This window comes from Pomacea canaliculata, linkage group LG3, assembly GCF_003073045.1.
Source record: "Pomacea canaliculata isolate SZHN2017 linkage group LG3, ASM307304v1, whole genome shotgun sequence".
NCBI classification, from domain to species: domain Eukaryota; kingdom Metazoa; phylum Mollusca; class Gastropoda; order Architaenioglossa; family Ampullariidae; genus Pomacea; species Pomacea canaliculata.
Genome location: NC_037592.1, coordinates 21,640,433 through 21,667,217, shown reverse-complemented (window position 1 = coordinate 21,667,217; position 26,785 = coordinate 21,640,433). Strand labels below are relative to the sequence as shown.

General features: G+C 38.1%; 3 protein-coding genes across 3 annotated transcripts; 2 read left to right on the top strand and 1 right to left on the bottom strand.

Annotated features, from left to right (window-relative positions):
• Positions 1-911: 911 nt before the first annotated feature.
• Positions 912-7,173, top strand: LOC112558633 (monocarboxylate transporter 13-like). The gene is made up of 5 exons (XM_025229203.1): positions 912-1,699; positions 2,377-2,521; positions 4,019-4,164; positions 4,530-5,913; positions 6,441-7,173. Exons 4-5 carry the CDS (start codon positions 5,247-5,249, stop codon positions 6,602-6,604), a joined length of 831 nt encoding a protein of 276 aa, XP_025084988.1. The 5' UTR covers positions 912-1,699; positions 2,377-2,521; positions 4,019-4,164; positions 4,530-5,246; the 3' UTR covers positions 6,605-7,173.
• Positions 7,174-8,225: 1,052 nt separating this feature from the next.
• Positions 8,226-14,566, bottom strand: LOC112558634 (glucosamine-6-phosphate isomerase 1-like). The gene is made up of 6 exons (XM_025229204.1): positions 14,423-14,566; positions 12,462-12,618; positions 12,059-12,160; positions 11,402-11,584; positions 10,534-10,718; positions 8,226-10,117 (listed from the first exon to the last, which is right to left on the bottom strand). The coding sequence occupies exons 2-6, from the start codon at positions 12,583-12,585 to the stop codon at positions 9,899-9,901; spliced, it is 813 nt and encodes a 270-aa protein (XP_025084989.1). The 5' UTR covers positions 12,586-12,618; positions 14,423-14,566; the 3' UTR covers positions 8,226-9,898.
• A 127-nt stretch (positions 14,567-14,693) lies between these two features.
• LOC112558632 (caseinolytic peptidase B protein homolog) lies at positions 14,694-26,041 on the top strand. The gene is given in 18 exon segments (XM_025229202.1): positions 14,694-14,984; positions 15,543-15,594; positions 16,659-16,745; positions 16,940-17,043; positions 17,930-18,058; positions 19,126-19,223; positions 19,501-19,615; positions 20,081-20,131; positions 20,134-20,157; positions 20,482-20,537; positions 20,846-20,890; positions 21,889-21,964; positions 21,967-22,049; positions 22,526-22,676; positions 23,100-23,167; positions 23,507-23,626; positions 24,340-24,444; positions 24,911-26,041. Coding segments are annotated over 18 exon segments (1,884 nt in total). The 5' UTR covers positions 14,694-14,722; the 3' UTR covers positions 25,169-26,041.
• Positions 26,042-26,785: the final 744 nt, after the last annotated feature.

The following is a 26,785-nucleotide window of genomic DNA, read 5'->3' as shown; positions in this document are numbered from 1 at the left end:
TGTTTCTATGCAGCCAGAGCGAGTAAAATGTGTCATGGTACATCTTAGTGACAATTCCACTTGTCAGCAGTCTTTTAATCACTCTGTGGGCAATTTTCAAATCACTGTGTGCAGATAAGAACAAGACCCTTGTGAAGGCCAAACATATACCACTCTTGCAAGTGATGTCTACCATTTTCTTAAACGATGAATGAAAAAAGACCCAATGACTACAGGGCACTACCTGCTGAATGTTCACCTTGTTCAAGACGATGAAACTAGCACCTCACCACCGAATTCTTGTGTCAGAGAGGGTCCTCCAGAAATAAAGGCAGAGAGGGACAAAAGACGTGGCTAATGGGAATCCCACAAAAAAAGTTCTTTGGCTCGAGTCATCTTAGTGACTGAAAAAAAATTCATTATAACTGACTAATTCTTCAAATTTGTAAGTCGAAAGCTACTGAATATCAAATTCTCGCGCATTTTTGAGAGAGGTAAAAGCTTCATTTTTCCACAACCTCACAAAAGTAGGCTTGTTAATTTTTTTCTTCTCATCACATAACTGGTACCACAGGTGACAGTCGTAGGGCAGATCAGATGAGACACAGCAAAGGTCAGTGTGTCTTTCCCATATTGTTTTTACATACTAAAGACATTCTTATGGCCATTAACCTGTCAGTTCATTTCACGTTTGACCTTCATAGCTTGCAGTAAAAAAATTCAATTATTTTACACATTTTATATTTGTATTATACTTCACTGAGACACATTTCAGTATCAATAAGATACTGTATTCAGTATTCAGAAGAATAGCAGAAGTAGATGTAAAGATTGTAAAGTGACAGGAGGAAGCTCTAAGGACATCACCGAGATGTTGTAAAGAAACTGGTGGTTGCTCGTGTTAGAGATAACGCTGCACCTTAGATTGTAAAGATTAGTGTAAGATGCTGAGTGAAGAGTTGGGTACATCGGGTGAGTGCATGATTTTGACCCCCGCTGAAGTGTTACCCGATAATCACGATTAATACTTGCTCTACGAACCTGCGACTTCCCAGCTGTTGGCCGTGTACCGTCGCTGGTCGCACAGGTGTCAGTCTTCATCATCCACAGATGTCGGGTATCTTATTCTGCTCGAGGACGCAAGACTACACTTTGTGTTTTTTTGGCATGAAACTACCTGTACACACCTGAGCATCTGAAAGGTCCATATTCAGAGAGCAGGTATCACGTCAGCTGACACTGGAACCTATTTATGACACGTGCGGTCAGTACTAAGAGATTAAGGGTCACAGCAGTGCGCTTATAGTGAAGGACGAAACTGGGAACCATAGATGTTGATGAGAACATCGTGATTGTTAGAAAGACTGTTGTGTCCTTCTCTGAGACATATTTTCTTCTGCTGTTAAGAAATCTAGAGACAAGTTCCTTGCAACTGAAGGCGAAGGCTTTACGTGGTATTCTCGTGATTGTCCTCCGTACACGGTGTCAGCTACAGCTGCTGTGTGTGACAGTGATGTCCGATCAGAGACTGAAGGGGACCAAAATGGCAAGGACTGGGGACCACTGCTGTCAGAAAGTCCACAGACCGTGAAAGATGAAGGACAGTTGGCGCCTCAGAGCTCTGGAACAGTAGAGAAAACTCATGAGGCGACATCAAGGGAGGTCACCAAAGGTGATGGCGTGCCATATGACCGGGGATGGGCATGGATGATCGTTCTTGGTGAGATGCGCATTTATTCCGTAGTTTACACACATAGTAAGGTTGAAGAGTTACTTTATTCCATAACGAAAGTATGTGTACCTGATTATAACTGTTTTTAATTAGCAGATTTCTCTGAAAAGAAGAAATGTTTAATATGCAGACACTGTCAATGGCCACTGAAAGGGAGCCCGGTAGCTCACTTGTCATCATTGCAGTGAAAGTCAGGAGTTCCTGGGTTTAGGTCGCGTCTTGGGGTATACTCGCTCTATGTATGTTCACAGGGCTGGCAGTCAGCGATTTTCTCAGGTTTCTCCTACCATTCCTTCATCCTCCTCGTAGTGCGAAATCATCAGTATCAGGGAGCACTTTTTAATCAAACTAACCAGTCGAAGAACCCGGATGATGTGACCCACTAGTGTGGTCAAAAGTTTGCTTATGACCTCAAGACTGTAATGTCATGGGTTCAAATCTGGTCTCAGACCTTGTAAATAGAATACCTTGTCATATTAACCGCCTTCTTTCGAAGATGCAAACCATCATCATTGAAAAAAGCTCTTTGGTACTTTGGTCGCCAGCACTACAGATTTCAATTTTTATATTGAGTTTATATCTGGGCGTTCTCTCTCTCTCACACACACACTTCTGGAGTTTATTTAAGCTCAGCTAAAGTGTCTTGATGGGGTTTCCTTTTCCAGGGACGTTCATCAACATTACCATTGTCACTGGTTATTTAAGGTCTACTGGAATCATCTTCGTTGAGCTGCTTGAGTCATTTCGGGGCGCCTGCATCCAAGACGTCACTCATCTTTGGCATCAGATCCGCAGTCTTCAGCATAAGTGGTGACGTATTCACTGTCGTGACGTGACAGCGTTTGTTGCTTACTGAAGAGTAATGTGTGTTAATAATTTGTTTCAGCCGTAGCTGGAGTGAAAGGGAAACTACTCTGATACTTGTTTGTTGCCGGTAAACAATGCAGTTTATTTGTTGTATGCTGTGCTGGAAATTTACTTGCGTTCCTTTTCTCAATCTTACTTCATTCATTCACTATACATAAACATGCACATAGACCACGCGCGCCTAAGCAGAAAGGAATGAAGGAAAGAAAAAAATGGAAGGAAATGGTGATAAACTGGAGATGTTTCAAGTGGACAGACCGACGGGTGGATGAAGGAAGGGGTGTCTGGACAGACATACCGGCAGAGGGGCGGAAATAGACGAACAGATGAATAAACTAAATAAAGTCTATGACACCTCTGGAGTAGTTTTTTTTTTTTTTTCTCTCTCTCTCTTACGGCAGCTTCATCGTCCCTTGAGCGGGAAAGAATGATGATTTATACTTGGCGCAAGCGCAAGAGGCCGAAATAAAATGCTCACTGGCTTAGCCGAAATAATAAAAGTGATAATTTGACTCAGAACGGTCACATGTGGCTAACTGTCTACCCTCTCGATTTCACAATCATTGTCACGTGCTGGGCTCGAGACTACAGCGACTTCCGTTCGCGGTGTGCGCATGCGCAACAGAGAATCTGCCTGTCAGGGTTTATAGTTCAAAGAGCCCCCCAGTAAGCCTTGGAGAATCGTCTGTGGCAAGGGGAAACGGCAGCAACGGCGATGCTGAACAAGATACAGGACAGGAGGAGTATTAGTTCTGAAATACAAGTTCCTGGTCGTTCCCATCATGCTATACGGCTGGAAAACGTGGATCCTGTTGGGGGAAACAGAGAGGAAGATTCCGGCACTGGACATGAAATGCTTTAGGAATCTCCTACAGGAAACAGAAAACAAACGAATTTGTTGGCAGTCTGGTCACCTGCATGGTCTGTTCCAGGAACCTCTGCTCGCCACCGGCAAGCAGCGACAACTGCTAAGGTTCGCACACTCAGCGCGGCATGGCACACTAACCGAGACAGTCCTCCAGGGATGTGTGGAGGACTTCGAAGGGGCAGAAAAAGTGGTGGTTTGAACAAGGTGGACAGGCTGCCAGTTGGGAGACATCAACGGGGAAAAATGTGTCCGATAGACCTGTCTTTACCAATGCTGCGTCTCATCATGTTCCCCTGACGACTGCTCACAGAGACAGAGAGAAAGAGAGAGCGAGAGAGAGAGAGTAGTCAGTATCTATCATGTAAGCCCAGCTTTTTATTCCATGTGTCATTCCCTTTCAGTATACTTTTTTTTTTCAAAAAAAAGCAGAAATTTATCAAAAAGTTTAATAGATGTGGATATATATATATCAATCACAGTCCTTTAGGAGTTCGCAATTTTATACTATGGATCTGAGTGATTTTATTTCTAATTTTTAATGCGTATTTTAGATGTTTTGATCTGAATTTCAGGACTTTATGTTATGAATGCTGTGGTTGGTCGCATTGGCTCAAGAAAAACTGTTATCATTGGCTCCTTCTGCGTTACTTTGAGTTTAATTCTGTCTTCCATTGCTGGGATCTCATCACCCTCATTTGCGTGCAATCTATTCTTTTTGGTAAGTGTGTGTGTAGCAGGGGGAAGAGGGAGAGAGACATCAGTATGTCATGCATATAACAGTATTTATCGATATATCAATGCCATATATATGACTATATATTTTAATATGGCATATAGATGTTTAGTGTGTATATTTATATCAATGACATATACATGTATATGGTATATCAAATGGCCACATAGGTTATATATCTGACAATTTATATCAGTGCGATATAATTATATATATATCCCTGTCATGTATGACTATCTATATATATATATCAGTCTCATTTGTATATATATAATTGAGAGAAATATCGTGTACGTGTGCTTCTCTATGGGCACCCTTCCTCACTCATTCGGTGCCTGTACCTGTTCCAGGTGTAGGACTAGCCATGCAAGCTCACCTGGTGAGGTTCTCGTAGGGGCCTACTTCAAACGCCGCCGCTCCCTAGCTCTCGCCATCGGCAAGTGCGGAGGTAGCGTGGGCAGTTTTGCCATCCCTCCCTTGGTCGTGTACCTCTTGCAGGAGTACGGTCTCCGAGGCACCCTCCTCGTGTATGGAGCTATTTGCTTTCATTCGCTTGCTGCGGCTTTTCTCCTAAGACCTACTTCATTCTACAAGAAGCTCCACCAGCGGCGAGGCAGAGAAGCCATTGGAGTAAAAGAAGCCGAACTCGATGTTACTGGTTCTGTGGAAGGAGATAATACAGGCTTAACGAAATGCGTCGTCAACCATATCAGGGACGACCGCCGAGAAGTGGTCCAAGTCAACCAAAGAGCTGGAGAAACGTCTGCAAGTAGCAACACTTCCAGCATCGTGACTTCTCCTGAAACCAGCTTTGACGGGGTGACAGCCTGCAAAGCTGAAAAAAAACAGCAAAACTGGAAAAATTAGAGACCTAGCTGGTCTGGCTAAAAGTCTCCCTGAAATTCAAGTCTTACATCGAGGGAAAGAACAATTTGTGTCTACCTCCCGAAAGCGAACGTTTTCGGAGCCGACTAAAGTGGACACAGCTGCGCAAAAGCAAACGAGAGATTTGAAAAGGTGGCATCATTGAGAAAGCCAGCGAATCCACCATAGCTAAATACATCTCCATGCCAAGTTTAGAATTTGGTTCCATGACTGTTATAGACCTCCGTGACACGATGGCCAACTATACAGTACATGAAAAGCCAGAGAAAGATGCTGAAGAGGAAGAAAGCTTCATAGTAGGGGAATCTAGGGAAGGACTACCTCTGACCGAAGCCAAGAATTCAGGAAGGCCGTGTCGTGCAATGCTGCAAGTCGGCGCTGTCTGTGCTGGACTTCTCTCTTCTCCGTCGGCCCACATTTCGCATGCTGCTGGTGTATTTCGCCTTTTCCCAGTGGTCAACATCACCACAAACCTCCTTCCCGCCGTTGCCATCGAGAAGGGAGTCGGCAAGACGGAGGCAGCCCTGTTGCTCAGCATCACTGGCGGCCTTGACCTCGTGTGTCGACTGGGTACAGGTTTCATCGCCGACTCGAAGAAGCTGCATGCCTCCACGCTCATCATCATCGCCTTCGTCGTCCTTAGCATCATGACGCAGTTCGTGCGGTTCATGACGTCATTCGTGCACTTCCTGGTGCTGGCAGTGGTGCACGGCCTTCTAGGAGGTGTGTCCAACGTTTTGGGAGCAATCCTCATCATCGAGTACACGGGCCTGGAGAACATGGGCAAGGGCATTGGCTTTGCTCAGTTCGTGGTCGGCGCCAGCATGGCCGGCGTGTACCCACTACTTGGTAAGAACAGATATAATCAGCTTCAGAATCTTATACTGATAAATCGTGATACGTAGTCAGAAATAGACTCCAAAAGTCATTATGCACCCGTTCTAGGCTCAAACCAATCTGTAGCTGCAGGCAAGATGTTTTGTTTGTAGTTTTCTTATTTACTTCGTGTTCCCTTGAGGATCGTAGGAGTTGGCTTTCCTTTATTCTTTCTTTTCTTCCTTTATTTTTAATCGACATTTATTTATAGAACATAAAAGCCAGTTCTGGGACAACCACCAGAAGGCAGTAAAAGACAGACAGAAGTCGACTGTGTATGTAATGGCAGAGGCAATGAGGTTTAGAGTCATGTAATTCTGGCTTCAAGTAATATTTCTTCAAGTATATACTTTCTCATACTTTCGCGATCCTGTCTGGAACTTTAATGATATCTAGACATAAAAATGCGAGATAATGAAATACATTTTTTTCTTGAACCATAAATTAATGACACGTTTATTGACCACATTAGATTGTTTTCTTCCAATGGCGTGTTCCAGGCTACATCCGTGACGTAACAGGCTCGTATGACGTCCCCTATCACGTCATCGGGTGCGGCATCCTGCTAGACGCGGGACTATTGCTGTTGGTGAGATTAGTCCACAGGTGGGAAACGCGTCATCTGACGAAAAGGGGACAAGACACAAAGGCAGTCGTCGTTTAAGAACAATCACATCCCAAGTGAATTCAACGAATAGTGAATTCAGCCATGAAGATGAGAAAAAATGCTGTTTAGAGGACAGTAGGATACCAAGAACGAAAAAATAAATATAAATAAAGCAAGGGTTAAAGCTAGGAAACAATTTCAACTGTGGATTAGCAGTTTGTGAACGAACAAAGGAGAAAGACAAAAACTTGTAACTGCCTGAGCTTCATGTGGTCTTCGTAACTCCCGCCATCTTGTCGGGGGGTGGGGAGATGGGTAGGTTTGACGTCAGGCGGTATAGTCGTAAGACTTAAAAATAGCATGTGATAAAAATAACAAATCAGCAGTCCTCGTACTAAGCTCTCGCTCCATCCATTTATTTATTTGCTGCTGTTTATATCGGTTAGTGCATACGCTCTCGTACTGGGGAAAGTACGGTCTCAGCATTACTGTTGGTACATTCTGTGTTTACTTTTCTAGTTTCAGCTTCTATCCTTCCATTTCATGCAGGCTACCTTACAATCATGGCGTGAACAGCGAGTGCTTTGGAAGACTGTGATGTAAGCTTTCCCTACTCATATAGAGCATTGTTACATATAAGCAGTTTTGTATTGAGCATTTCATGTACTATTACAAGACGTGAGTATCCGGCCACTTGCACTGTCTGGTCTTACAGCATGCAGTAGGTGCAACCTAGAGTGATAACACGCTAACCCATTAGCACGCTTATTTCAGTGCAGCCAAGACACTCCAAAAATGTTACATACAGGGTTAGGGTTAGACTAACGTGACACAATCATTTTAGGTTTGTTATTCAACAACAGGCTTTTCTTCTTAATATTGGAGCATGAAAAGCATCCATACCTCACTAAGTAGAAATTGCTTCCAGATAGAAAACAATTGGTACCACAAACAAGCAATGATCCTGCTGTTTTAACTCTAGAACGCTAGTTAACATTTCGTATTATGGTCATTTATCAGTTAAATGGTGTAAGAGTCAATAGGACTGAATATTCCAAAGAGCCATACAACTTTCAGTAGTCGACTGACGCCAATGTCTTTCAAGATCCACAGACGAGCGTTAGTGATCCTGCAGACTGTGCCAAACTACAGAACCATCAGCATAATTAGCCACTCCAAAAAAATGATGTTTAATGTTATTCTAAAGCATCTCAAGACTATCACTGATAAACTGCTAGAAGAATAGGTTTGTTTTATGCATGATCATAAACACCTTCAACTGCAGAACCGTGATGGACAAGCACCTACACCAGCAACAGATCTCCCACAAGACATTTAACCATGAACTTATGGTCCGTGAGTGTGGAAAGAAGGGATGCAGCATATTAAGCAACCATTCAGCATCATTAAAGTCATTAAGGTAGTAATAAGTCCTATGCACACTTACTGCAGCAAGAAATAAATGATTCACCATAATATGGTAAACAGTTTAGTAGTCATCTTTGTGCAAGTAAAACCTACTTAAGTGCAGTACTTTTATGTTCTCTTTATCTCCCTTCTTGCAATGTTGTTAAATCTCTCACACAGGAATATACCTGCAAGCATGCGCAAATTCTCCAATGTGCACACTTTCACTTGATGCTTTAGGAAATATAAATTCATCAATAAACAATTCATCCACAAATTTCAAGAATGCTTATAGTTTTATTAAAATTAAGATAATGGAATGTGACAAAATGCATATACAAAATATAAAGAATCTGACAAATGCATATTGCTTATCATAATAGTACAGACAATATTGAGGTCATTTTTGCCATTGACAGCCCAGTCACATGACCAGAAGTGTAGGTACCAACTGTACTATTGCTGACCCTACATATTGACTTCTCTAGGACTGTTAATTGGAAGCTCACAATTCTTGTATTTTTCTGTTCTTCCAAGTTTCTCATGGTGTTGTCACAGATAACAGGCATCCCATTTTATCCTCTTTCACAGTTATAAACCATTCTGTGATACATATACATACATGTAAATCTGTGTAAAAACATTTAGGCCTTAATTAAATGTCATCTGTGTCTCACCACCAAGACACCCACTAACTCATTTTAATGAAAACAAAAGTTTTTTGGTGCCAGTGAGCTTTATAAGCCATCTCTCACCAAGGAGCACTCATTTTTCAAAATCTGTTACCCGACAACTGTTTACTCCACAGTTTAAGTTATTTCATAAAGCAGATTTTCATGTTTTCAACTCAACATCAAGTTCTCCATCGTTTAACGAAGAGAGGACAGGCATCAGCTCTATTTCGAGTAATTGTTTTTCATGCTGTCTTACTTCCCTTTGTTCAGCGCAATAACATTTTTGTTGTTGTTGTTGACAAAAACAGGTTTTTTAAATCCAAGACCAAGAAAAAAGGTAACATCTCAAAGAAATGTGTGAAGCTTTAATTTTTGAAAAAAAAGATACAGTTCTCAATTAAGTTTAACAATTTTTTCACCTGTTTTGGTGATTAACATGATGCAGATAAAATGACTACTCACTTTGCATGATCTTAGTTCTTTATCTGTTAGCAGTATTCCATAAGCATTTATAGCATACACAGCTTCCCAATGTCTCACAGCATACAGTCACCCACTATCCCAAGCAAGACAAAAGTACATTTGTGAACTAGACTCTTCAAGAATGTTAGATCTCTGCTCCAGTTAAATCTTTAAAAAAATGTGTGTGTTGTCCCTGTGTTGTCATCACATGTGAATAGAAAATACTATTTTATGTCACATGTTACAGGTTAATGAGTACAATACACACTGAAAGGGGAAGACAAGTTATAAATGACACAGTCAAAAGGCAAAGACTTGCAACAGATGGGTTTCATTTAGTGTAACAAAACTGGCAATGTCTTAATGCCTGGTGCTTAACTGTGCTGTCAGCTACACACATAGGCACCAAAGAGATTACTCCTTTACCTTAAAATGTGGGCGGATGATAGATGATTCAAGATAACTCGTTAAACTAGTCCTATCTGCTTTAATTTTTTTTTATAAGTGTTTATGCATGAAATTTTTACGATTTTTTAAGAGCTAACTTTGCTACAGTGTGCCTTTCTCTTCTTTCACAATGAAAAATAAAGTTTTAAATAATCAAATTTTTTGAATTGGGTATTCTGTAAATAGATAAAGATCCTGTTCACAAATCCAGGAGCCAGCAACGACTAGCAAAAGCTACATAAACCAATCGTTAGATCACTTTAAAAGCAAGAAGGAACGATAAGGGCAAAACAGGCTACCATACCGTGGAGAGAAAGAGCCAGCTCCTCATAAGAGATTCAAAGAAAAAAACTGCTGTGGACTATTCAGGATCCTCTACCAGTTTGTTGTGCACATGCATCAGTCCCTTGAAGTATTTGACTGTACGCACTCGTAGCTCATTGGTGGCGTCCTCATCGCAGACAAAGATGGTGGATGGGTGTTGCTGAAAGGCAGAGACGGTCCACATATGACATACACCTTCTTCAATGGCTTTGTGAAGAGCAAAAGCTTTATGGGCTCCTGTGATCAAAATCATCACCTGCAAGGGAAACAAACACTGAATCACATCACTGTTTATCTCTGTCTACCAAAAGGATTAAAATATTTCCTGGACTATAAATTTTGCAACAAATTTTTAAATCCAAAAGCTGAAAATCAACTTAATTTCTCTCAGTTCAAAATGCCAAATGAAGACAAGATAAATCATATGTATTAAATGTGATGTGTTTTATACTATGGAAATAAATTACTATTATTTGTATTATTATAAGATCATAACATTTTCCATGTAAGGAAGTTTTTAAAAGCAAATTTCTTAAAATGAAGACCACCACTTATAAGAAAATGTACAAAAGCCTTAAAATATGTAGATTATATGTAAAGGTATGCCCAAAACCCTCTGCATGATACTAGCTAACATGTTTATGCTCTCCAATGCTCAATGACAGAACTTACTTCCTTTGCATCCATCACAGTCCCAACTCCCACAGTCAGAGCTTGAGTGGGTACTTTAGAAAGATCACCTCCAAAAAAGCGAGCATTTGCCTGGATGGTTTCCTGGGCCAGTGTTTTCACTCTAGTTCGAGATACTAGGCTAGATCCTGGCTCATTGAATGCTATGTGACCATCAGGACCAATACCTGCACGTATTGCATTTAACAATCACTGCACCATTCTTTGGAAACTCCTTTAGATTTAATTGTCTTAAGCATTTACTCAAAATTCAAGCTAAAGAACCTACAGCTTACTTAACAGTAGAAGAGAGAAAAAAAAGAGTAATTACACAAAAAACGTTAAGAACTGGTTTAATATTGTGTCATATAACACTGGAGTCTATCTAAGCTATTAATTTCTAAAAAGATGCTTTATGCTATCACCAAGGCAATTTTCTAAAATTCTTTATAACATAACTGAAACTGTTTTTCAAGTTAACAACAAGCAGTATTTGCAATAAGATAGTGAAACCCAATGCTGCTGTAGTAAAATTAGTATATCTAATTTTAAGGAAAAGTCATCAGAACTAATAAAATAATTCTTCTTCTAACTATGTTTAAAATTTGATTATTTAAAATGACCCTTATTTTGCAGCACAGATGCACATTTATAGTTTCACGTGCTAAGGATACAAATTTAAAGCTATCAAAAAAGTAGGCACACCATTTTTACAAAAGCTAAGAATTGAAAAAACAATTTACATCCTTAAAAAACAAAATATTCTTTACCCACCCCACTCAATCTTCACAATGTTCTATAAAAACAAAAATTTGAGAAAATATTTCAGTTCACTCAAGATTTTACTTTATCATGGTGATCTCACACACACCTCCAATGAAAAGTTGAATGCCCCCTGCAGCAAGAATCTTAGTCTCAAAATTGTTGCACTCTTGGACTAAATCAGGAGCATTCCCATCCAGAATGTGGACATTCTCTGGATTGATGTCAATGTGCTTGAAGAAGTTTTCCCACATAAAGGTGTGATAGCTTTCGGGATGATTCCTCTCCAAACCTTATCACAGATTGTAAATAAACTTTTTTCAGTTATATGAACTAAAAAAAGCAAAACAACTTGTCCTTACAAGCTTTTGCAAAAATTACTAAAAATATATTGATATATATTGGTTGTGTAAATATATCTCAGTATCTTTGAATGTTCCATTGCAAATGATGCAATCTATATTCATGAAGTATAGTGAGAGGAAAAAAGTGGCATTTTATGAACATTTTAATAAATATGGAGAATGCTCACAAAACAGGTTCAAGAAAAGAAAATTATATGTAATCAGACATTCAAAAAATCTGTAATTTAGTAACAAATTCATAAGTTCTTTTTAAATAAAATTATCATAAAGAATAGTTTTTTTATTTACTTTACCAGTAAAACTTATAATACATGATATATACATATACATAAGTATAAAAATTGAGCTGTAACATTAATGTCTTGACTAGATCACACTATGTACACATATTGTATCCTTACCTACATATTCATCCATGTTGAATGTCTTGACATACTTAAAGGATACTTTTCCTGCCTTGTAAAACTCAATCAATTTTTTGTACATGCCTAGTGGTGTACTACCTGAATAAAAAAAGACAGTGGATGAAGTGCTCATAGCTGTTTCCTCATCAAATTTCACAGAGGCCTAATCAATTTGAAAAAAATATAAATATTTTACAAACAAGCCCAGATAGGTGACAGTTGAAGAAGCATATAAATTGCAAATTTTCCATCATTTAGTCCTGGTGATCTAAGGAGGCACTATTGACTTATCTTAAACTCTAAAACTGTAATGAGTATAATAAAAGGATCAGTAAAGGCACACAGTTCTGTTTGTCAGAAATAGCTTAAAATTATTTTGACTAAAACACATTTTTCTTACCTGTTGGTAGTCCAAGAGTAAACAGTCTATCAGGCCCAGGATTAAAATCCAAAATGTGTCGACGGACATATTTTGCAGCCCATATGGAAACCTGATCGTAGGTATCATGGATCACAAGACGCATGATGCAGATGTACAGTGCTCACTAAGTCAATGACTGCAAGATGAAAGTAAATTAATATTTACACTTAGTATAGTTCAGGATAAGGGTCACTTCATAACTTCATATGTGTAAGAGAGAGACAGAGCATTCTCCTCTAGGCAGATATTAATTCTTAGATTTTCTAGGACATGTGAGCTGGACTAGAAACATAGCTAACAATTCACCAGCAACACCAGTGGCCTGTAATCTATGTTTACACATACCATGGAAACAGCTGAGGGTAAATCTCTTCTTTGTCAGACAAGCATATTTACTACAGGTGTGCAATAAAACATCATGAAAGCAAATGTTTAAATCTTTTCCAGCTATACAGCTGGATGGAATATGTATGGACCCAATGAAGAAAGAAAGATCTATTGCACCTAGTGTACCAAGAGGGATAATTTTTTTTCTTTAAAACAGGATACAGTTATTGCAGGTAAGATACACTCTATCTGAGATTCACTACAAAATGAGTGTACAGATTACTCCAGGTCATGTGAGATTCTTAGGAGATGCCCACTAAAAGGTCAACCCTAAACACTAAAAGGTCATGTGATGAGTCAGGTGATGAACAAAGCTACAATGACCTTCACCTAGGTCTGCAGGAAAGAATCAGATACTCAAGTCTGCCTTAGTGTGACTCCTGAGGCCTTACAGTTTCTATGAAACACAAAGTGTTATCCAAGATCTCAGTAACATTTAAAAAAAAATGTGTATAGTTACAAAAATTAACATCAGTCACAAATCTATTTAATTCAGTGTTCCAAAATTATACTGGAATTTAAAAGTTTTTTTTCTGTTTTTCTCCTCTCTTTCCCCACATATCCTCTCTCTCACACACACATATACATACTACTCCATGAAATTTTAATTCAAAAATGCTCAACTTTTTACTTCATTAAGATATCTATCATAAAAACACTGCTGCTTTTGTTACAGATAAGTCAATTTATAACATGTCAACATGAAAGAAAACTTTAGATTTATTGTATCTGTTAAGAGAAATTAAAAATAACAGATTTTTCTGTTGCTTTAATGTGGGTACACACACATTTTGGCAGCTGGAATTTATGCTACCAACCTTTAAGTTCAAAACCATTAAATTAAATCAAGTATCCACCACAGTTAGGCGGAAATGCATGGGTTTTGTTTTTTTGTTCGGGTATTTTTTTTTTTTTTTTATCACAAACCCTTTGGAAACTTGAAGCATGAGCTTAAAAGTAGAAGTTCATCATCGATCCTTACTGATACTTAAAAAGCCTTTAGTTTTAGGCCAGGTGTCCATAAGTCCTGGCCACCTCTTGGGCCATATCTTGAGTAAAGCAGACGCGAATTTGGGGTATCCAAAGGTATTAATTGTTTTTCCCCTAGGGTTTCAGTAAAAATATGTGTGTGCCTAATGCTGGAGGGCAGTCAAGTCATGCCCGTTATCATATTTTTTTTTTTTAACTTTTAAACTGAAGATTTCTTTAAAATTCCACAGATCTTGTAGTAAAGTCATTTTTTTTACAGTTCCATTAGTCTATGCCATATAAATGAATTAAAACTGACTTTTCTTTCAGTCGGTGATGAGCCCAATTGGATGAGGTTATTTATTTATAGTTTGGCTATCATCTGAAGTGCCCAATGTATTCTTAATTTTACATCCACTATACACAAACTTCGTGGGAATCTTTGAATGCATGTTTCTCCTCGTCTTGTTCCATGGGTTATGTCCGACTTTCCAAGAGCATGATCTACGCTGATAGTAAATATTAAAAAGAAAAAGACTTTCACAACAGCAAAGCCAACAGGTACACCACTGGTCAGTACTTACGTTTGGATGATAGTCGTTGGAATTTCTCTTTTATTTGGTCTTGTTTTCAGCTTTGTAAACTTTCCACCTGCTTATCAGACAGCGATACAACCTAGATAGCAGCCGCCCCTTTTCTTATATAGGGGAGGTGAGCGGATATAGAACACTTGGAAGTCGCGTGCACAAAATGTTCTTAATTTTCAGTAATTTTCTTTGTCTAACAGATTTGTCAAAAAAGACTTAATTAACGACTTAAAGCCTAAAGAAGATATATTAAGATTATGTCGCAAATAATTTGTAAGTCGATGCACATCCACCACCATGGCGGCCCTACGCAGCAGACAGCTTTTGGTGTCACTGCGTAAAATAATTTCAGATACCCAGACAGTCCAATCAAAGAGGCATCTCAACACGTTTCGATCAGAATCGAAGGACAAGTTATTTCAATGGCTGACATTTGTAGTTGTACCTAAGTATCTTAGATTTGGGCACCTCAGGAAGCTTGGAGGAGTCGCGGCGACGGTTGGCGTTGGTTGTGGTGTTTATGGAAGCATAGCGTTATGCATGACTGCCACTGAAATGAGTAAGAACAATCTTTTTGGAATTACTGAAAATAGTATAGATGCTCAGGGATTATATTCATTAACACCATTTCACCCCTCACACGCTGTTTTCTGCCAGAGAACATTGACCTCGTGCGTTTACATCAGCATAACATCGAAAACACGTTGTTTACAGAATTACGTTTCTCTACTTTAGTGTTAGGATTATCATGGATATAAGAATATGATTTTCAAATCTAATTTTCTAGTAAAGTATATGTTCTATGATTTCTTTCCCTCGAAGCCCAAACAAAGATTCATTTACGCTGCTTTTCAAAAGAAAGTTCTAGAAAAATATGTTGGTCTGTCACTCTCTGACCAAGAGATGTTTTGTTTTGTTTCTTTATGCCGTATTCAGTTAAGAGTTATTACAACAACAAAATACAACAGTTTTGTGCTCACATGTGCTCTTGCATGCATGTGCACACACCTGTGTAATTGCTTTATGTTTCTGTAGCTGCATGCATCCATGCATGCAAGGCAAGTGCAATCAGGTTTTGCAGTTTAAAACCCCTGTATCCCTTCTTTTATAACTGCAGATGAAAGACTTCTTGCAGCTGCAAGACTTGGGGTTCACAAAGAAGTTGCCAGGTATGTGATATATATATATCTCAGCTATTTCAAGTGCTGGATATGCCTTAATAATGTGTACCGTAAATTTTGGTCTGTTGCTTGCACCTGTTTATAAGCTGCAACCACTAAATTAAAAAAGAAAATTCATCAGCATTGGAAAAATCCACAAACAAGCTGCATCACTGTTTAAGTTGCAGGGTTTAAAGCTTGGGGAAAAAAGTTGCGGCTTATGGTCAGAAATTTATGGTACTCCTTTCAAGTAATAGATTAGAAACTAGACAAGTCACTGAGGCTGAGTAATGTGCCAAGTATGTCCTCTAGATTGTAATTTTGGTTTCTAGATGCTTTAGATTTGGGAACATATACATATTTGGCCCACAAAGTCATTTGATCCAGCCTGGACAGGTGAGACTCAAAGTTCAGTAAATATATGAGTTTCTTCCATAGCATAATCATGACATAAATTTTGAGGAACAAGCAAAGAATGTCCATGATGGAATATGGAATAGACAGGACATATACAAATACATGATGGGACAGCATAAAACACCAATAAACAAAAAGACATGTATGCTGCTCATAGGCTGCCTGCAGCCTATGGCAACGATTTTGAAGAATTCTGCATGTATGTGGCATTTACTCCATTCCAATTTTATGTTGGTGGTTGATATGTGTAGCGTTCTTCAACCATGTTGACTCTTAAAAAAGAACAAAAATGATTGGCGATATTGCAGTGTACAGTTCAGGCCTAAAAATGTCCAACATTATCCTTTTATAGATGTCTAAAGGGTGAACAAAGGAAAAAAGCTTTTGCTGATGAAAATTTGTTTTGTTGTATTCATTTATTTTTGTATCTAAATGCATGCCTTAGTGTGTGTCATGAACTCCTCTATCAGGAGGAGGTATGTGTGTACTAAGTAGCTGTGATTTAAAAAATTATTAATGTACTTTCACTGTACAACCACAAGCAGAAAATTGTGTATTAGGCAAAAAAAGGTTTTGTTACAATATATTTTATCTCTTCTAGCAACCTATTGTAAATTTATATTTTACAGACTCTATACAATTATTGTTATTTACAGGTTGATAGAACAAGGTGCTGATGTGAACTGTCGACACGAACTTGGGTGGACAGCACTTCATGTTGCAGCAATGAATAGCCACCCACAGTAAGAAATGAAAATGCCATTCTCATCCCTTATTTTGTGGATAGTACCCTTTGTGTGACTGCCATGTCAACTGAAGTTTTCATTTTCCTTTTGTAGATCTTAATAATAGTTAATGATAATAAAATGGGATGATTCAGAAAAATGGTAAACAAAATGTCTATACATGTTTCATTTGCTTTTCTGTATATGTGCAGGGTTGTGAAAATTCTTTTAGAGGCAGGCGCAGATCCAAATCTTGGAGATGATTACACTAGTCCTGGGCTGATGGCTAAAGAGAAGCATCTCCATTCTTTGCAAGGTAAACATCTCTTGGCTTTTGTCTTGATTGACATTGAGCATTAATTCTGATGACAGCAATGACAGGGTACTAGATTCTTAACATCTCTTTACTCTTTTGTTGAAACAGACTTACCTTTTAACATCCCTTTGAAGGAATGCTTCTGCTCTTTTGATGATAAAAGTGGGACTTGCGTCATAACACAGCATCATTATTCTCCCATCAAACTTTCTAAAAGCCACAGAACCTTTCCCACACAGTTTCTAAAGCATCAGCGTTAGGGAGTGTTAGACAAGTTTTTTTTTGTAAGTCTTGCTTCTTATGCATAAAACGATTAGGGGAGAAGGCACACAGTATATATTTACAGTATAGGAAAGTTATTTACAAATACAGAGATACAACTTTTGTATTAAATGCAAAGCCAAGGGAGTGAATTGAGCGGCTGCTACATTTGTCATATTGCCGCATCCTCGATCATCTTGCAAGTTAAGGTCATACCCTAGTGCTGACCTTTTCTGCATATACCAGTCCATGTGCTTATACTGCATCTAGTGCCACTTGCCCTGTGCTACTCACTGCATCAGCCACTGCAAGACAAAACAGTATTTGCCCTCTGGGATGAATAAAGTCATATTTTATCTTCATAAGGTCATGTGTAGTTGTCTACTTATTCCTTGAATATTCTTCACTTTAATTACCTTTTATTGTCATAACTTGTTTTAATTTAACAAACAATATACTACTTTTGCATTAAAAGAACTACTGTATAAGAGATAAGAGAAGCATTAAGAGCTGTTTAAAAAGTAAGGAAGGGTGGTATGTAAGCTTCAGTTGGTTGTTTCTTGGAGAGAGAATATTTGTGTGATGTGTATTCTTTTTTTCCATGTTGGGGCTGCTTGTTCATCAGTCTTAATCTCTCGAGAGGAAGAGTTTTCTTCACGGCTTAGCAACAAGGCTAATTTCCACGACTGTACACCTTTGCATTATGCAGTTTTGGCTGATGACCTGGAAAGTGTCAGGATTCTTCTGGAATATGGTATGTATTACCGCCAATTGTGCACCAAGTTGACTCCCATTCTCACCTTCTCTGCATATGGCATTTGTTTACAGGACTGGCTGCCTTATCCTGACATAGCCTTAGTTGCTGGCTCCTACCAGCTTCCACTCCCTCCTCCACCCAGACACACCATCCTTCCTCTCATTCCTGTCCCTCTGTTGTTGATTTCATTTTTTCCATCTTTCCCATTTTTAGATTATCTTTGTTATAATTAATAGAATATATGAAGAAGAGATATATTTTTACAATTCTCAAAAAATCTGAATTTCTAGTTTCAGTGAACTTTTGTATATGTGGAGCTGTACATATTATCTCCCCTTTTTCATTCACAGTGCTAGTTTCCATATCTCGACTAGATAGCGTGAGAGACTAGTTCTACCAGTAGAAAGATTTTTTATGTTTCAAAGGTTTGCTGCAAAATAATCCATTAGATACTCTTATACATGATTTAAAAATCAATATTAAGTGACAGATGGTGACTGCTCAAAATAATGCAAAAGCACAGAAGTGTCTTCAAGAATTTTTTTATAGTATTATTATTCTGATCAGTTCTCAGGATTCAAATATAGCAACATTTTTAATGGATTACCTACTGAGGATGTACTTGAACTAAGAACTAAATTGTGACATCTACACGTCCCTGCATCAAGAGTAGAAAACCTTATTTTCCCAACCAAATATAGTATACTCTATTATCTGTGCTTATGAACACTCAAAGGAATGAGGTAAACTGGACAGATTGCAAAATTTTCTAAAGGTGGTGGAAGCTATAATTAGCTAAATCTGTGATTTCAAGACCATTCATGCTTTGTTATTGTTTCCTTCAGAAAATGTGTTATCTGTAAACAGACTGTTGATTGGTTTTACATTCACAATAGAAGTCAACATTTTTAATATGTTGAATAATGATAAAAGTTGCATTGACTGATCTTTTGAAAAAATGTAACAAATGATTAGGAAACAAATGATCATGAACGATACTTCTTTGCTTCATTAGTAAGTCTAAAGTGGAGAATTTTTTTGATATTTCTGTTTTATATATTTAGGAGCAGATCCAACCAAAGAAAATGTTCTTGGGCATAAACCTATAGACTACTGCAGACAGTTAACTATGAAAGAAATGCTTGACTTGTTTTCTAAAAAGGTAGGTGTTAATAAATTTGCTGATTAATTTGCATGTATGTCATTTAAGTGACTTTACTTTGCATTGGGTTTTTTTTGTGGTAAAGTCATAGATGATAATAATATTCTGCTGTTCTTTTTCTGGCATATATGCTATTTGTGTCAACAGTTCAAAAGCATGTACTGTCTGATAGGGTGTAAAAGCTATGGCGGACATAAAAATCAGTGAATTTAAATTTATGTTGCAGAACAAAAAAGTAAGCATTTATTTGTTTTAAATGGTGATACTTACTGTCCAGATCATAGAGAAAAAAGAGAGAGAAGAGGCTGAAGAAAGGAGGAGATTTCCATTGGAATTGAGGCTGAAAGAAGCCATCATTGGACAGGAGACAGCTATCAGAACAGTTGCAGCAGGTTTCTGAGATTTTAGTTCCCTTTTAAATAAATGTATCTGTGCCTGCAGTTGTTCATATCTGTTTCTTTTGAGAAATGAGACATCTTCAATATATCTACTGCTTTGTGGTAGCAAATAAAGTATTTCTTTACTTATTTATTTTTCTGTTTTGTCTTTTCTGGTAAAGTAGGTGTGCCATCTGCCTCTAAAATTGTAGGAATGTGCATTAGAGCTGGTACAAAGGGGAATTCTGGCACAGGAAGAAGTTTGCATCAGGACAAACATTTATCATATATAAATATTAAATGGATTCATCTGTGGAGTTATAAACTAAACCAATATTTATCAAACATTTTTACAGCTCTTCAGTTAGAAGTCATATACCTCTCCCCCACTTTATTGATGCATTGTCATTGTTTCATCTGGTGTTTGTGTCAAAGCTAATGCTGTAACACTAATAGACTTTCATTTTTGTTTTTTGTTAGCTCTGCGTCGCAAACAAAATGGATGGTATGATGAAGAGCACCCTTTAGTATTTCTTTTTTGGGATCATCGGGCATTGGTGTGTCAAAATTTCCTGCTGTGGTATCTATATTTGAACACTGCTATAATATTACTGGATGACAATAAGCGTTAATTGTTGATGGGTCCATGAACCACTATAGATGATCATAGACATACACATGTAATTCATGGGCTAAACATTTTACCATATCCTCAATCAATATCCAGTGACTCTAGTGTAGAAACCAATAAATGTGGATGATGATTATGATGGTGGTGGTGAAGATATGATAATGGTAATGATGACAGTTGACGTCAGCTATGAAAGTGGTGTTTCTCATCAAAACCTCTTGGAAACTTATTTGGTTTCCTTGTTTTCTAGGTAAAACTGAGCTTGCTAAACAAGTTTCCAAATATCTCCACAAAGACCTGAAGAAGGTAACACATTAGTCATGTGCACGCATAAGCAAGAGAGAAAGATTTGTTAAAAATGGAAGTCATAAATTTGATGAGACAGTAGAGAATGATGGTGAGGATTGATAATGATGAGGAGGAGGAGGATTGATGAGGGTGAGAAGAATTGATGAGGATGAAAATTGATGATTGGTGGATGGTTGATTGTGGTGGTGATGGGTGGATGGTGGTGATGTAGAGAAAGTACGATATGTACAATACAATACAGATATTGTATATTATTTGTTCAGGTATGTCATGTTCATTGTTAATGTTTTCAAATCTTTTTCCAGGGTTTTATTAGAGTTGACATGTCGGAATACCAAGAGAAGCATGAGGTAAGATCTGGTCATAGGAGCTAGAAAAGTCTATATTAGTCTAACATACGACTGCTTGGAAAGTAAAGGGAGATAGGGAAAGAGGAGATTAATCATTTGTGTCTTAAAAAAACTAAGAGACCCAGAGACTGTTAAGACTTTCAACACTGTGGACTGTAATGTAGACACCTGTGCAGGACTGATCAAGAAGGTGACAAGGTGTTAGGAAGGAAGAGGAAACAGCAATGGGTCATCAAAGATATCCTAGATTAATAATAATATGAACTAATAATGCACAGCATCATGACCAAGATAGATCGCACTCTCTGTGCAGACCATTAATGATAAATAAAAGATAACAGCCAGTGGACAGTGAGGTATGTATAGGCACATTGAACAACATAAAGATGAGGTAGAACATAAGGCAGTGGATGAAGGGATATAAACAGTGTAAGGTGGAGTCATTACATGACGGTTAGCATGACAGACAGTATTACCAGGGAGTTAATAAAAGTAATTCAGGGATAGTACTTTGTGAAAAAATGTTTTCAGAGAGTGTTTGAATGTAGCCTTGGATTCAGAGTGGTGAATGTGATGTGGAAGAGACTTCCACTGCTTAGCAGCACAGAGGTCAGGTTTGCCATCAAATACAGACTGATCGTCCCCATCCTGCTGTGTGGATGCAAGATATTAACTGCTTGCTGATGCAGAGAGGAAAACGCAGGCATTCAAGATCAAGTGCCATACAAAGCTAGTTTCTCTGTCAATCATTGTCATCACTGCATCCATCTCCTCTTCAGCTCCCTATTCCCTGTCCTGAAGACAAGTATGTGCTGACCAGCATAGGTAAACCTCCACAGGTCAATGAATGAATGAGTAAATAAATGTTTCTGCCAGTATTATCATGACAATTTTTTTGTTTGATTACCGGTTTTGTTCTTAATTTTATCAAATGTCATGGGGGTCCTTTGTGTCTTATTTCAGGTATGCAGTTGTGTTATTTATATTCTGTTTTTCAGGTGGCAAAATTCATTGGGTCACCACCAGGCTATGTGGGACATGAAGAGGGAGGTCAGCTGACACAGCGTCTGACTGAAACCCTAAATCTGTGGTTCTCTTTGATGAGGTAGAGAAAGCCCACCCCGATGTTCTGACAGCAATGCTCCAACTTTTTGATGAGGTAGTCACAAATGTTGACAGCTTGATGAAATAAAGTGAATGCTGATTTACAATTCAACTCAAAACTCAGTCATATATCTGCAGTCCTATCCAATTTAATCCAATCTGAGCCCTCCTTTCTTTCTTCAGTTTTATTAAGCAGGGTATTCATTTGTTTGTTGAATAATATAATGTTTCATTCATTCGTCCCCTGGCTGGTTGAGGAACTTATGTTCACTCTTTAGTGCTGGTTGTCAGGAGAAACAAATGAATAGACACAGTGGTTAAAGGCCATGGTTAAAATATTGGAGATGTTTTCTTAACAAGCTTAGCTGCTTTAAGGAGCATGAGATATTTTACTATATAGTGGAAATATTTGTCACAATAAATCACAGGAGACTTTCCACCATTCCTTACTTCTCCTTGTCTGGTGTAGAATTTACCACAGCATTCTTCATTTGCATTTTTCTTGATACTTATGCTATGCTTGCCCCACAGGGACGTCTGACTGATGGGAAGGGGAAAACAGTGGAGTGTAAAGATGCTATTTTCATCATGACTTCCAACTTGGCCAGCGATGAAATTGCTGAGTATGGCATGCAACTGAGGGAGGAGGCAGCCCACTTGTCCAAACTGGGTCATAAAGAAGGTTGGAAGAAAAGCTGTTACAAGTTAGGCTAGATTTTTCTGGGTAACCTATTGGGTCATTAACATGCCTGAAATTGAATTTTCTTTACTACAGAGAAAGTTTTTGCTAGGCAGATATAAGCACAGAATATCCAACTTGATATAATTTTTATGTGGACTGTAAGCTGGAAATAAGTATAAGAAACAAAACAAAACTGGATTTTACATATTTTAACAGCTATATCCTGCTGCTTCCATACTCTCATATATGCACTTCCCCCTGCAGCATGCATATCCCACAGGCAACATTTTATGGTGTACTGTGGCTTGTGGGTTTGAGTTCTGTTGGCTTTATTCACACACATACCCGCATATTTAGGCATGCAGAGCTCACAGGGAGCAATGCTACATAAAATAAAACATTGCCTGCAATTTACATCCACAGGCGGTGCAGAAGAAGAGATCACTGTGTCAAGGCGATTCAAGGACTTGGTGGTGAGACCTATTCTGAAGGTAAGCTTTACATTTCCAGCACACAGCCACAAAGATTTTTAAAAAACAAGTCCAAAAGAGTTTTACTTTTGCCACCTTGGGCTAGATCACAAAGTAAATAGCATGTAAGCTCTACATTTCATTTGGATGACCATACTGGGCGGCTTGGTCCAAAGATCACAGGCTGGTGTTAAATAAAATCACAATACCTGTTGTCACATTTTGTACAAGTTGTGCCATCCACCAGATATAGGATGTTATTGGTGAAGTCATCAAGAGATCTGGGCTGTTGTTATGTGCATATATTTAAATGCATTGTATTTGTCCTGATAAATGGTGGTGAATTATGTTTTCTTCCAGAAACATTTTCGACGTGATGAGTTTCTGGGACGTATCAATGAAATTGTCTACTTTCTCCCTTTCTCTCAAGCTGAACTGAGCAAACTGGTCATTAAAGAGCTTCACTTCTGGGCTGAGAAGGTTTGTTTTAACTGTAAACTGTAAGGGTGATTTTGATAAATATCCAAATGCAGAGGTGAAATAAATGTCTGCAGATTTGCTGATAATGACTAGCTGGATCAAACAATAGAGTAACAACAAATGAAATAATTTTAATAATTTAAAAAATATCTCACCAGGTTTTCATCAGTAGAACTTCTGTGGTGAAAATAGATTTTTTTTAAAAGTTAAATCCTGGTAACGTTATAAACATGACAGTAAAATACATATTTTTTTTTGTAATGACCATGTTTGTATCTTTTATTTCTAAGTATGTTCTGAAGTGTGTGTCTGTGTGGTGTGATGATAATCATGCTTGACTTATAGATCTAACAATTTGTGTCATAACTATGTTGCCTGATAGTGTGTCTTTTCAGAATGCATACATTAAGTTTGATACCTATTCATACCTATTTAGTGGAGGTTTCTTAACTCATTTAGTACATCTGGTTGGGCATATTGATTGTTAATGTTCATCTTTACATTGGTAAATCATCTTGATTAAAATCTGAGTGAAGGTCTACTACATGGTTCATTTGAATTTTGATTCAGGCCTGTGGAACAGTAATGATGCCTAAATTTGCTTCTGTTTTATGATACTTCTTGTCAGTGAAATTAGGATATTCTGAACATGTAGCTGTTAGCGGCCCTAATATATGCACAGAGCCAGTAAGATAGAGGTATGTCTATTACAGGCTCAGAAGCTACATAAAGTGAAGCTGCTGTGGGACCACAGGGTGGTGGATGTGCTGGCAGAGGGATATGATGTTTACTATGGGGCAAGGTCCATCAAGTATGAGGTAAGGTGCATGATAATGATACAGACAGGATTGAAATGTAACAGAATGGAGAGTATGTGGACAGCAAATCTTTTTAACCCACAGTATATACTGCCTCTTAAAAAAAACTATTAGAACCTTTTTTTCCCTTTTTTGGAAAAGATTAAGCTGTAATTGTAGTGAACCATCTCCATGAGAACAAATCAGTGCTTCAGCACACTAGCAACAGATAGTATCATTCTAATGTTCATAACAGTAAATACTGCAGTGGACCTTCAGCAGACGGAGTCGGTCTCTAATGACTAGCTTTGTGGTGAATTATCCATTGCCTTCTCAGATATTTATCACATGTTATTTTAAGTTTTTTAAGTGCTGTTTCTGCTTTGATGTTAAAAAAAATGATAAGGGAGAAATGTCAGACACAAGTGGCTTATTTAATGATACAGCGCTATATTTCATTAAAAAAATTTTTTTTGCCATTTCACAGGTGGAACGCAGAGTGGTTACCCAGCTGGCTATGGCCCATGAACGACAGCTAATCAATCAAGGGAGTGTGGTCCGGGTCACCGTCACTAACCCAGAATTCTTGGTTTCAGAACCAGACAACTTGGACACCAAAGATGCTGATGTTGGAGATGTCCCACAGCGGATAAAACTGCAGATTCTGGAAGAAGGATCCAAAGAATCTTTCAAAGACATCACATTTGATGCTGGAGACCAGCCCTTCGCTTGTGCATACAAGTGACTTATTGAAAATGAGCTTATCTTTATCATATCAGCTGTGCCAGATGTAAAAGCATAATTAAATCTACACAGGTCTGATCAGTTCAGACTGACATGGTTTTCAGGGGCCTGTGCAATGTACATATTCTTTGAGTGGGTATTGAGGAGTATATGAGGAGTATTAAGAATGATGTTAACGATTACAAAACCAGATTTCATGATTAAGATGGACAGTTGTTTTCAGAATATGGGATATTTTAGCACACACAACTGCAACACAGCAAATGATGGAGAGAAGATAGATTGATAAGTTTTATTTCTTGACCATATTATCAAACTTTAGGTGTATAAACTATTGTTACACTTCAAGCTTGCATGCTACTACAAATCTTACAGAAATATTAATCATTCAAAACTTTTTATTGTCAACTTTCAGCCCAGGTTTTTATGGTTCATGTGTTATGAATAGAATGGCTTGTTGGTTGACCGTTTTGTGTATTGCAATAAAACATCATCTATATTTGAACTGAAACATGGGATGTAGATAAATATTTCATACACCAATGGTGTTATCTTGAGCCTTCAGTGACTAATGCAATCTTTAGAGAGAAGGGAGTGGGGTGTGACAAGGGAGACAACTTTGAATTCCACCACATTACCATATATTTTACTGTCACTTGAAGCAAAGTAAAATTCTTTTCTAACAATGCTATCACTGGCAAATGTATATTGAGAAACTTGGCTTCTGAAATCGACAACCTGATGTTTTCTATCTGAGAAAGTAAGCTGTATCGTTTTCAAAATGCAGGCTATTGCACAACATTCTCAACCATTGTAATACTATTTTTTTTCTTATTTGAAATCATCAATCTATTAAAAAGTCTGCTGTTACTCTATTTAGGGATAAATGTGAATTTGCTTTTTAATGATTGAAGGTGAGCATGAAAAAAGAAGGTATACCTTCTGTGGGTGGTTGGGAGGGGAGGAATCTGGACAACAGTAGATAAGGTGACAGCTAAAGGGAGATGCACCAGCAACAGCCGGCAGATCATTATCCCAGCAGGCATGAGAGAATTTCTATTGCTGTCCATCCCCACAAAACCTTAAAATCCTTGCCCACTCTAGCTGTATGCATGGAATCTGTCATGTGTGTTGTTGTCTATAGTTGGGTTTTTTTTTTTTTTTTTTTTTTTAATCACGTTTTTAAGTCTTTGTTATTCTCAAGGAGCTTTAAGTAATGTTTCACGATAAAATGGGAGGTAAAGTTAATATATAATCTTTAGATGTGTTATGATGTAAATGTTTAGTATGTGTGTGTTTTTAACTGCTCCTTGTCTTGACACCCAAAGATAGCAGATTATGTTGTGTTGAAGATGAATCTGTTGGTAGGGTTTATGTGTAATGGTAGAAGGCATTCGATTTGGATAGTCCAGCAGTTCAGATAGTGTTCAGATAGTCTGCCACAACACCTCTGTTCTTGTTGGCTTTATTGGTTTTGTTATGGGATAGCTATTCGCACGTGTACTGGTAACTACATACGATGACAGAAAGGAATCCAGTTTATCCAGTGCCTGCTGCTCCCCACCAAACAGAATTCCTTAATTCCTTAACTTGGTATGGTTAACACCCCACTTCACCC